This window comes from Stegostoma tigrinum, chromosome 9, assembly GCF_030684315.1.
Source record: "Stegostoma tigrinum isolate sSteTig4 chromosome 9, sSteTig4.hap1, whole genome shotgun sequence".
Taxonomy (NCBI): domain Eukaryota; kingdom Metazoa; phylum Chordata; class Chondrichthyes; order Orectolobiformes; family Stegostomatidae; genus Stegostoma; species Stegostoma tigrinum.
In genome coordinates, this window is record NC_081362.1 from 86,612,097 (window position 1) to 86,625,199 (window position 13,103).

The following is a 13,103-nucleotide window of genomic DNA, read 5'->3' on the forward strand; positions in this document are numbered from 1 at the left end:
GCAGTTTTAGGGGGCCAAATGGTCTATTCTCCCCCTGTTTTACATCTTTATGAACTTATCAAAAAGAATGTCATGAAAGACTTGGCATTTTATTGGCATAAATAGATCCCAGGGCAACTTGATACTTTTTCACTTCCCCTTTCCATGTGGGCAGTTGTTCTCATTGAGGCATGACTGATGTACAATGTGCGCTTCATCACACGAAACACGGTTATAAGGAAAATAGTATTTGATATGTTTGGGTAATCAAATTGGAAGAATGGTTCTGTTACCACATTTTTAAAAAAAAATTTGGCTATAGTTTTATTTCGAAGTTTCAAGTAAGTTTCTAGCTTTTGTATGATTATATCATCTAGGATTATGCAGCAGCACATGAAGACTTTCAATTATCTTTGGAAATGAAGAAATATCAACCAATAGCAATGCTGTACAAAGGTTTAACCTTCTATCACAGAGGTATGCTGAAGGTGAGTGTATTGTATAAAGAATAAGAATATCAAACCAAATCCATCAGCTTCAGATTATTTGAGAAAGCCAGAATTACACATGCTGCTAAGATGTTCATTTATAATTATACCCTTTAGATAACTGATAAATCATTTACATTATTTGGTAGCAATATTTTCCACAACTTGTGAGCTGGGTAGATTTATCTCTGGTGAATGGAATTGACCTACTGAGATGCAAGAGTAATAAACTTGCATCTATTAAACGTGTTGTCCGTTTTTCCAGAGTATCAACTCCTGGGTCAATTTGTAGTCTTTTATTGCTTTTTTCCCTCAAGCTGGTTTAAGACTCATTTCCCTTGAAGGATTTTGAAGGAACTTGTATATCTAAGTAATGTGACTATAATCTGGAAGTTGTAGCTATATATTTTTACCTTCTAGAGCCATTATCCCAGTCAAATATATGTTTACTGATGTTGCAGAAATGTCATTTTGTGTACTTTTGATTCAGTGCTTCCACAGATTCTATAAAGATCGCTGGAAAAATTACCAGAAGAATTATTAATAAATAGCCCTTGAGTATTGAAATGTTGGTACCTGGGGATGCAAAGTTCCTTGTTTACTCCATAGCTCACAGGTCATTTCTCAGGAAGATTGTTTGTAGGTAAACTTAAGATGGAAGGCTCAGTACCTGGTGCAGCATATTTTGTTTTATTGACCCTTTCTGGTTTAATTAGCATTAAATATTCTTTTTTCCAAGAATTCAACAGACCACTGCTGTCCATCTGAGGTACCCATTTAAGGCAATTCTTTAGAGCATTTCTACAATAGCCTCCTTCAGCTCCATGCATTGAGAAGGGGAGTTCACAATTAGGGTTGGCATTTTACTACTCTATGCTACAGCATATTGAGGCTCAGTATTTTGGGCCACAATATTGTCGTTGGTATGGTAAAATATATCCTGTTCTTGTAGTGAATAGTGTTAATTACTTGTGATTTGTGATGAACTATTCAGTTAATGATTTAGAGAAGAATTCTGCTGCAAACTAGACAATTTGTATTTGTTTCATGTGATTAGGTAGTAAACTAAATCTTGTTTTTGTCCTTTGCTCTTGTAGGAGGCAATTGATACATTTAAAGATGCCATTAAACTCAAAACAGATTTTACAGATGCTTATAGAAGTCTAGGCCAAGCATACAGGTTGGTTTAGTTTTAATTTTGGTGGGAAGGGAAGTAATAGTGATTTTAATTTAGTTTTTAGTTCATTTTTGTTCCCATTTAGTGAATAAAAATGAAGGTACAGACCAGAAATAGCACACTTCTGTAATTTGACCTGCTACTTGGATTGTTAGACTAGCTTACTCCTCCACTGACTCTTACATAATATCTGTCTATTTTTATTAATCCTTTATAAACAAAACCAAGAGTTCTATTACAGAAAATCACTTTAGCTGGAGCACGCCCTTCAACGTTTTTGAGAAATTTTCAAGCATGTTGTGTGGCACGGTGGCTCAGTGGGTTAGCACTACTGCCTCTCAGCACCAGGGACCTGAGTTTGATTCCAGCCATGGGCGACTGTCTGTATCTAGTTTGCACATTCTCTCCATGTCTGTGTGGGTTTTGTCCGGGTACTCCGGTTTCCTCCCACAGTCCAAAGATGTGCAGGGTAGGTGGATTAGCTATGCTAAATTGCCCAGGGGTGTTTAGGTTAGGTGGGTTAGACATGGGAAATGTTGGGCAATGGGATGGGATGCTCTTCAGAGGGGCAGTGTGGACTTGTTGGGCCAACTGGCCTGTTTCCACACTGTAGGGATTCTAAAGTCTAATGTTTTCAACAATTCTCCTAAAAAATGAGACTGCATCAATCAGCCTATTTACTCATCTCTGCCCAGTTATGTTTTTAGTTGATTTTTATTCACTAAATGGGAACAAAAATGAAGGTACAGACCAGAAATAGCACACTTCTGTAATTTGACCTGCTACTTGGATTGTTAGACTAGCTTACTCCTCCACTGACTCTTACATAATATCTGTCTATTTTTATTAATCCTTTATAAACAAAACCGTGGCTTTTACTGTCAAAGGTGGGCATTTATTGCCCTTCTTTAACAGCCCTCTTACAAGCAGTGATGAGACGACTTTACAATAGAGTAATTTGGTAGCCCATTTAGAGGGCAGTAAAATATCAACCATGTGGTTCTGTGTCAGAAGTCAAATTGTCTAGATTGGATAAGCACAGCAGATTTCACTCCCCAGAGATGCTAGTTAGCAAAGTAGCTGGATGCTGTGACAATCTAGTCATCACATGAGCACCACCTTCTGGATTGATTTTCATTCATTAACTGAATTGTCTGCTGAGATTTGAACACGTGTCAAAGGATCATTAATCCGGCCCTCTGGATTCTCCTGCAACAACATTACCACTCTTCCCACGTCTTGTGGTTTTTGACTCTCTGCTCCACAGGGAACATTTCTAGCTGCACCTGAAGCTGCCTTACCAAACTGAAATATTTCAGCCTTCACATTACTGTTTTAGTGATATATATAAAAATTGTTCCAAGCAAATATTCAAAGTGAATATCTAAATTCCAAACATGACATCCTTCGCATTCACTCTTTGGTCACAGTGTTTCAGATTTTAATGCTTTTCTTTCAAGCATGTCTGGCCTAGATTATGGACTACTTTTGTGTTCTGGATAAAAGAACACCACTCAATTTTGATTAAATTGGTAATTAGTAAAGTTGTAGTTTTCTTGGGGACTGCTTGCATTATTTTCTGCTCCCTTTGTAAGTGGTGAACAAGAAATGTATCACTTGTACGGAATGTTTGGGTACAAGCTGGGACCACAGTTCAGCTTGTTCTTGTAGTTGCTTTGTTAGTTCCTGTATTCCCCTGGCAGATTGGACTTGAAAGTTTGTTCTGCAATCTTGGGAGAGACTGATGAATGTGGAATTAGCATATGCCATTAAAATTGAAGAAGATAAGTAAACGGCTTACAAATTGATTGATATTGAACATGACAATTTTTCAAGCCGGGTATGAATGGGACTTTTTTTTTAGCCCCCAGTATGCTCTGAAGGATTATTAGAATGTCGTGATGTGGTATATATGCAATCCACAGTGGCACAGGCATAATAAATTAAGAGTTATATTACTGGCTCCGTGTTGCCTGCTAGCCAGCAGCCCGTGCTTGTATCTAATAGTTGATTTACTACTAAGAATTCAGAATGAATTTGGGAAGGGATCTTTTTAAACTTCAGTACCAGTTGGAATTCCACAACAGCCAGCATGAAGGTGGTAAGCATCACCTCTCTGCATTATTCAGATAACATGATACCTGATTTGATTGATTTGTTGTCTTGTGTACTGAAGTACAGTGAAAAGCTTTGTTTACAAGAAGTACAGGTAGATCATAGTGAGCAAGGATGCATAGATCAAAAAGACTTGGATAGAGGCATACAGATTACATTGCACAAGATGTGTTCAAGGCGAGATCAGCATTAGCAAGATCCCCTTTATTCGAGGCTAGAGAGTCCATTCATCAGCCTAATAATGGCCGGGAAGAAGCTGTTACTGAACCTGCTTGTGTGTGATTTCAGGCTTCGGTATCTTCTGCCTGACAGAAGAGGTTGTAGGAAATCATTACTGGGGTACGATGGGTTTTTGATGTTGGCATCAACATCTGTGGCAGTCAGCTGTGTAACCCTTTAGTGTTTCGTTTTTCTCCAAACTAGGGGCTAATTTATATTAAGCAGTCTTTATTAATACATCTGAATAACAATCATAATTCCCGTTACTTATTTATTCATGATGGGCAACTTTACTTGTGTTACTTGTGGAGAAAAATTAGCATGTGAGGCTGATACTTTCTATTGTGAAACTGCACTTTCCTTTAGAGAGTTGGGTGACTTTGAAGCAGCTATGGAAAGTTTCCAAAAGGCCTTAATATTGAATCAGAACCACATTCAGTCCCTTCAGTTGAGAGGAATGATGCTTTATCATCACGGCAGTCTCCAGGATGCCTTGAAAGACTTTAAGGTATGATACATTTACAGATATTTTTCAAATGATATTAAAAGATTTTTTCAGATTCATTTCTCCTCTGACTCAGCCATAGAATCCCCACAGTGCAGAAAAAGTCCAATCAGCCCACTGAGTCCACACTGATCCTCAACAGCATCCCACCCTAACCTGCATCCCATTCCTGTACCATGGCTGACTCATCTAACCTGCACATCCCTGGATACTAAAAGGCAATTTTTAACATGGCCAACCCACCGAAGCTGCACATCTTTCCGACTGGGAGGAAACCAGAGCACATGGAGAAGACCCACAATGGGACAACATACAACCTCCACACACACACTTGCCCAATGCTGGAATTGATTCTGGGTCCGTGGTGCCATGAGCTGGCTGTGCTAGCCATTGTTTTGCTGGAAGCTAACCTCCCAACAGTTTTGACATAGGTTTTGACATTTACTCTGGGTTGTAGAAATCAGAAGGTATTTGACTCTTTCTCTGATCTGTGTCAATGCTGCTGCTAATATTTATGAACTGACCAGAATTCTCTGAGAGATAGCAAGAACTGCAGATGCTGGAGTCAGTGACAACACAGTGTGGACCTGGAGGAGTACAACAGGCCAAGAGGCATCAGAGGAGCAGGAAAGTTGATGTTTCAGGCCGGGACCCTCCTTCAGCAATGGGGAGGGGGAAGGAAGCTGAGAAATAGAGGGAGGACAGGCGGGGCTGGGGCAGGGGAAGGTAGGTGGGATGGAGATAGGTGAGTACAGGTAGGGAGTGGTGGGGATTGGTTAGTGAGGTGGGCAGGAAGAGTCCATCTCAGAATTCTCCGATTTATTTGTTTTTCTTTTCCTTTAATATGGGTGGGAGCTTACATTGGTATTTGACAACAGAGCAGTCAAAACCACAACTGCCTTGTAAACAAAAAAATAATACTTTCTATATATTGGCATGTATCTAATTTTTTTTTCTAATTCGCAAGGAAGAGCCAGCTAGTCCAAACAAGCCTAAGATTGAGTGCGAGCATAAACCTAAACATATTTCATCATACTTAAGAGAACTGCTATCCTCATTTGACCAAAATGCTTTTTCTGGATGACATTGATACGAAAAATGTGATGTTGTAGTTGGCATCTGGTTTTCTTTACTACGTCCAATGTGAGAGCAAAATATGGGAGCTTTGAAATGAGCAGAAAGAGAAGAAATTATGCTTCCTTCTTACATATCTCTCATCTTGGGATTCAGATAATGCCAGCACAGAATTGACTGCTTTTTTGGGCGTGTGGTGTTTTTTTTTGACCAAAGTATTTCATTTTAATGGCCTATGCCATGAGGGAATTCTGTTGCCTTGGTCCATGGTATTTATTATGGATTGATTTAAACAAAAGTCTTTTAATGAGACTTAAAGCATGATACTTTGAGAGTTTGGATTCTTTAGTGCATATTAAATATGCTTAAATATTCATGTCTTTGAACGTTTGTTTTCCAGTTTGTCCTAAATTGCGACTGACATTGCATTAATCCGGGCATTAAACACCTGTTATAACTATAACTATGCTATTCACTAGTCCAGATAGTGGAGTTATCCGTGCAAATCCCTTTGACAAACCACTGAACATAGCTTGACTGCTGGATTGTTGGTGCGAAGCTTAGCACTGCACCCTGCTGCTTCCAGTGTTGCAGACTCAGCTCCGTAAATTGTTGTATCAGTTTTTGTGTTCCTTCATTACCGTCTCAGTAAGATGATCCAAAACCATGCTTCTTCAAATCTGGAGCCTCTCATTCCACTGCACGTATTTCATGTGTCTAATCCAGCTGCTTACTCTGCATATTTCAGCTTCCTTTAAATCTGTTGAACCACGAATGCTGTTTCATCCTCTCTGACTGCAACACCGTATCTGGTTTAAGTTTGAAGCACAGGCGAAGTGACTTCTTTTCTCAGAATTACTGTTTATATTGAATGTTTGTGAAGGCCTATCTACTGTTCTTCCAAGCACTCCTAATCATCTTCATAATCAATATTGTTTGTTGATTTCATACCACTCCAACACCTGATGATTGTAATATGTTGTGCTCTAAAGTGGCAGCACAAGTGCCAGACAGATCTTGCATCAAGAAAGGCCCGAATAATGTTTTCATAACATTGAGTAGCATTACTATTTCTGAATTGCCTGCTTTCAGTATGATGGGGGCTACCAATGACTAGAAACGGAATCAGAGCAGCCATATAATTATTCCAGCTATAAAAACACATCAGATGAAGGGAATTCTGAGCAAATAACTAGGCTCTTGACTGCCTAGAGTCTGTCCATCAACTACAAGGCATGCATATGATGGAATGCTAACCCATTGCCTGGGTGAGTGCATCTCCAACAACAGCCAAAAGAAAAAGTCTGACACCATCCAGGGCAAAGCAGTCTGTTCGGTGGCATCGCATCCATAATCTTCACATCTTTCACTCCTAATACATCTACAAGACGCAATTTGGCAACTCACCAAGGGTCCTATGATAATACTGCCTACATTCACGACCTTTATTACCAGGATGAATGAGGGCAGCAGATACACATGAACACCCCCACAGCAAGTTTCCCATCTTTGTCATTCCTTTGTACTCCCTTAGTCAAAATTATGAAATCCCCTTCCTAGCAACACCAGGGTACACCTGCACCACTTAAGCCACAGCAATTCAAGAATTTGGTGCAGCACCAGGTTCTCGGGCAATTGGGGATGCACACGTGTATCCATACCCTACACTTGATCCATTGGCCATCTACTAATCCACATAATCCTGCTCGCTTCTATAGATTTTCTCTCTTCAGTGAGTTGATTTCTGCTGTTAAAATCCTAATTTATCTTCAGGTATTTTATCTATTTGTACTATTTTAAATTGATTTAGTTCATTGTTGCCTATTGTTATGGACCAGACCAAATGCCCTCCAAATATGTTAAGAAGATAGTCTAGACTTTAACTTTTCTTTATTTTAACATAAATGTAAGTTGAACACTAATGTAAAAATAAAGTTAAAATACAGACGAAATAAAAATAAAATAAAGGAATTGGCTTAATTATGACTCGACTGTAACTATCAAAATGCTTAAAATAATAAATTACTCATTTAACTGTTCCAATATAGTAACATCCCATAAACACACCCTTCGCAAAGATAAATTCAGTAAAATAGATTGTTTCATTTGTAATTCTAGCAGCAGGAAGAGAGCCCCAGCTTTTAGCTGCAACAGAAACAGGAACAAGAGATTGCACATCCAGCTTCAAGATCCAGAGTGGCACGGTGGCTCAGTGGTTAGCACAGTGCCAGGGTCCTGGGTTCAGTTCCTCCCTCCAGCAACTGTCTGTGTTGAGTTTGCACATTCTCCCTGTGTCTGCGTGGGTTTCTTCTGGGTGCTCTGGTTTCCTCCCACAGTCCAAAGATGTGCAGGCTAGGTGGATTGGCTATGCTAAATTGCCTGTAGTGTTCAGGGATGTGTAGATTAGGTGGGTTATAGGGGGATGGGTCCGGATAGGATGCTCTATGGGTCAGTGTGGACTTGTTGTGACAAAGGGCCTGTTTTCACACTGTAGGGATTCTATGATTCTACAATTCTACGCTTTATGATCCCAGCTACTGCTGCTGAAGGCTAAAACTAAAAAAATTCCTGGTTCTATGAAAGCTTGACCTCACCCGATCAGACTGCTTTTATTGTTCCAACTTTTTAAAAAAAAAGCCAAGACCTCAGAAGCTGTTTCCTTTATTGGCTTTTAACAGACTCCTCAACACCTCTGTCTCTATCTTTCTTCATTAGACAAAAACCAGGACAAAATGCACCTCTTAAAGCCATAGAACCATAGAAACAATTCATGCCTACCTCTTGCCTTCTCATATTACAGCATATTGTCTATAAGTAGCCCTCCCTCTTTCAAGTGCATTCTTGTGCATGCAAAAATTTTGTATTGTAAAGTAGTTATCTTTTTCTTTCGTACAGTTCAACCTTCAGCATCCATTGACCTTTTCAACAATACTTTTTTTGCTTGTTTTCTGATGTATATTGGAACTCGATCAGCCTGCATGTTTAGGTGCCCACCCATTGGTTTGGACTAATTGCAGCACAACCTTAGTCTTTGTAGTCTCCTAGAAGCCACGTTATGCTAACTGAAAAACTATGTTGTGGGGATGAATATTAGGTTAAGCCTTGATCTTGCCATGTTTTGCAAACTTATTAGTAACAGACTTTGGTTTTAATGTCACCTTTGCATATTTGCCAACATTTCAACATTCTCAATGCTGCTACTGGCCATTATTTGTGTAAGTATGGTGCAGGAGCTAAGGATCAGTTTAACATAGTCTAAATATCAATTTCTATAAGTACTACCACAGCATTTATGAAGTTTGAGAAATTAACTCAGTAAATGTGCTTGGTTCCTTTTTCAAAAAATAACGTAGGGGTGCCTGCAGTTGGAACCATACAATGAGGTTTGCCAGTACATGAGAGGCCTGGGCCACGTTGCTATGGGTCAGTTTTATGAAGGAATTAAAGCTCAGACTAAAGTGATGCTAAATGACCCACTTCCAGGTCAGAAAGCAAGTCCGGAGTTTCTGAAAGTGAAATACCTCAGAGGTGAGTTGTGCTCTATTATGCTTTAAGTCTAGTTTTTCTGATGATATGTACCTTTTTTAAAAAGTACTTGTGGATGTTTTGAATGTATTTCTCCCACCATGGGAATACTGAACAGATCTTTCATTCTGTCATCTTACTGTGTTAATCTAAGCAAATCATTTGAAATACAGCTTTACTACCAGATCCATTGTATTAATTGAATATTGTTTTTGTACTACTTCATTGTAATATTTTCTAGTTACAATGTTCTTATCAAATTTGTTATAATTTAAGCCACTGAAGTTATGTATGCTTTAAAGGAAAGCACCTCTTCAATTCTTAAATAGGTCTGTAATGTTTTATAAACTTGGCTTTCACATTTGCCTGAAAGCCTCCATGTGGATGAAAGAAATGGAGGGTTGGGTATTGAAAAAGGGCACTTGTTGCAGGTGACTGGTTGATAATGCAACTGGGAACCAGGTGACATATTAATATCTCAAGGAAAAAAAATGAGGCAGGAAGTAAGAGTGGCAGCAGGAAAATGAGAAGGAGCTGGTATTGATTTCAGGTGAGGGAATGGTGTAAGCATCATGTTACTGGACTAATAATCCAGAACTCTAGGCTAGTGCTCTAGGGTCAGGGGTTGGAATCCCACCATGGAAGATAGTGATATGTGAATAAATGTCTGGAATTGAAGCTGGTTTAATGGTGACTAACCGCTTGACAGCAGTACAAATCCATCAGATTCACTAAATCCTTTTGGAGAAGGAAATCTGTCACATCAGTCTGAACAACGTATAATCCTAATGTGGTTGACTTCTAACTGTACAAGGAGAGATCAGCAATAAATGTTTGCTTTGCCAGACCCATGAGTAAACTTTATATATAATAAAAAAAATCCAGAAGTCATCTTTGGGCAATTGAAGAGTAAAAGGTTTTAAGAGGAGGGCTGCAGCTGATTAGGGATCAAAAGGTCGATTTACAAATGGTTGAGGGCAAGATGAATACTTTATCAAGGCAGGGCGATACTGCCAAAGCCATAGTAAAGGAGGAGACAGTTTGTTGGCTAAACATTGATCGAGTCAGTATTTGAAAGGAAGTTGATAAGTAATAGTACCTTGATTATACACATCTGAGGATACAGAGGGAAGTGAGGATGGAAATTAAGAAAGCAGTATCTGTATTCTTCTGATCCTTCTTGAAAACAGCAATGGAACTGAGGGCTGGGAGACTTGCAATCACCTACACCTTCATTAAGAAAATGGTGAAAGATTAAACCCAGCAACTATAGACCAGTCAGTTTAACCTCAATGGTAACAAAACTTGAAAATGATAACAAAGTGCACAATTCCTTGTGGATTGACTGTGGATTGATGAAGGAAAAACAACACATTTGCAAAGACAAACCAGTTGAGTTTAACTAACTTGGTTTTTGATGAGATAATAGGGTTGATGTATATATGAACTTCATGAAGACATGTATCAGACTTGCTGGAAAGCTAAAGTCCATGAAAAAGAAGGGAATATTAGAACATGGGAGTGAAGCTGAAGGGGAAGGGCAGATGGAGAAAGTGCATAAACGATGTACGAGATCTTGGGCTTCGTAAATTGAAGCAGAGTATGAAAGCAGGTACATCATGAGGAAGATAACAAAGTGTGAAGCTGGATGAACACAGCAGGCCAAGCAGCATCTCAGGAGCACAAAAGCTGACGTTTCGGGCCTAGACCCTTCATCTCTTCACACTTTGTTATCTTGGATTCTCCAGCATCTGCAGTTCCCATTATTTCTGATACATCATGAGGAAGCTTTTGTAAAACACTGGTTCAGCCTCAATTAGAATATTGTGTCCAATTCTTGGCAAAGCAATTTAGACAGGGTGTGAAAGCTTCAGAGAAGATGCCAAAAGTGTCAGGGTTCTAGGGATGAGGGCCTTCTAGAAGCTGGGGCTGTCCTACTTGGAGAGGAAAAAATTGCTAGAAGATTGTGGTACTCACATCATGACCGTGTCCAGGCAAAGTACAGGGAGAGAAGCACTCCCAATGACTTAAGGTTTGGGAACCAGCAGACATCCATTTAATGTTTTTTAAAAAAATGTTTCCTTTATGTTATCCATTTGCTAACACAGCAAGTAGTTAAAATCTGAAACGTATTACTTATGTGTGTGGTGGAGACAGATTTCAAGGGAATTTGATTAACAAGTGAAGAGAGAAAACTTACAGAATTCTAGGAATGGGACTAGCCAAGGTACAGAGAACCAGTTTAACTGTTCAGTTTCTCTATCTAGATGCTGATGGTGTGTAGAAAAGCAACTGTCTCTTTAGCTTCATTTTCAAATATTCATCACCCATCACTATTTGCTGGAAGCCAAACATTGAGTTACAGACTATAAGTTAGGTTCCAATATCGATAAGGTTATAATGCTGATTTTGATTGCATATGTTATGCCCTTCTGCAAACTTACTCAGTCATAGAATCATAGGCTAGCTCGCCATTGAAAGCAGATGTTCAGCCTCTTGACCTGTGCATGTCATAGTGTGTTGGAACTCCAGCATGTGGTGTCAAGGTTATCACCTCATTGCTGCTCCATGTGTGGCTAACATTGATTTTTGAGGCTGTTACTTCAAACATTTCAGCAAAGCCTATTACAACATTTTGGAGACTTTATCAGTTAGTAATGTGTCAGTGTGCATTGAGTAGACTGGAATTTTATTGATACTTTGAATATGTCTTGAGTAAATGTGGATGCTATTATAAGCATTTTGCACGTGGTTGCTTAACCCTTTTTTTAGAATATTCACGTTACTTACATGCGCATCTTGACTTGCCGGTGACGGAGTATAACATAGACCTTGACCTTCCTGGAAATTTCAAGGATCACTGGGCCAAGAATCTTCCCTTCCTTATAGAAGACTATGAAGAACAACCAGGATTACAGCCTCACATAAAGTGAGTTTTAACACGACTGTGTAGTATTGCCAAGCTTTTGCTCATGTTCTTAGCTAGACTTTTATTAGGATAAAAACAAAAAAGTAGTGGAGAATGTCAGCAGATCTGGCAGTATCTGTGGAGAGGGAAACAGATATGTTTCGAAGAAGAGTCATGTCCAACTCAAAGCATGAACTCTGTTGCTTTTTCCACAGATACTGCTGGACCTGTTGACTTTCTCCACCATTCACTATTTTTAGTTTAGATCTCCAGCACCTGTTACATTTTGTTTTATTTGAGACTTATATTGGGTATGTATGAGCTTAAGGATGGAGGCATTCGGAGTAAATGCAGGTAACTATTACAAAAAAGAAACACTCTGAAGAATGGAATGAAAAGTTCAGTGTGGTATTAAATAACGTAAAAGGTATTAAGGTACAGGCATTCAGTGTTTGATTATGGCAAAATCGGAAGCTGAGAGAACTGAGGACTTGCAGTTAGGAAGATAAATATAGTCTGAAGAACTTGAACACAGTCTATTTAGGAGCTTTTGGACTTCCCATAATTCCTAAATGAAATTAACTAGTGCAGAATTAAGTTACGTCAATCCAGAGATCCCAGGTTCTAATTTTGTAAATTAAATACACAAATGATTTTGGGATCCAAATTTATAAAAGAAAAAATTGTGTATCTTGTGGCTGGAATTTCAGAATGCTGTCGATATTATTGTGAGTTGAATGGATGGTAAGTAATTTGGTTATGAGAAAAAGTAAAGATGTCTTTTCAAATTACATCAGCATGTGCTCGTTTCTGTGATCTATTTTGAATACCGTACTTTTGCATAAACTAAGCTTGATTGCAAATATTTTTTAAATCATAGGGATGTCCTACCTCAGAACTTTGAAAGCTACAACATAGAGGTCCAAGAGCTAATTTGCACTGCAGATCACTTGGGTTCTCTTATGCAATATGACACACCTGGCTTTCTTCCAAACAAAAGGATACACAGAGGTAAGCTGCAAGATGCTGAAGTTGAGGAAATGTTTTCAGAATAGCCGGACATGCAGTTTGAGCCATGTTGCACCCCATTTGAGTGCTTGAATTTGCTCACCA

The 13,103-nt window shown here is 39.0% G+C and overlaps 1 protein-coding gene across 5 annotated transcripts in view; it reads left to right on the forward strand.

Moving 5' to 3' along the window:
* ttc13 (tetratricopeptide repeat domain 13) overlaps positions 1-13,103 on the forward strand; it is a 64,554-nt gene that overhangs the window by 27,776 nt on the left and 23,675 nt on the right. For all 5 annotated transcript variants that reach the window (XM_048535659.2, XM_048535660.2, XM_048535661.2 and 2 more), the window contains 6 exons: positions 357-467; positions 1,565-1,647; positions 4,345-4,486; positions 8,911-9,085; positions 11,855-12,011; positions 12,871-13,001. In XM_048535659.2, the coding sequence (XP_048391616.1) occupies positions 357-467; positions 1,565-1,647; positions 4,345-4,486; positions 8,911-9,085; positions 11,855-12,011; positions 12,871-13,001 (799 nt within the window). The remainder of the gene's footprint in view (positions 1-356; positions 468-1,564; positions 1,648-4,344; positions 4,487-8,910; positions 9,086-11,854; positions 12,012-12,870; positions 13,002-13,103) is intronic.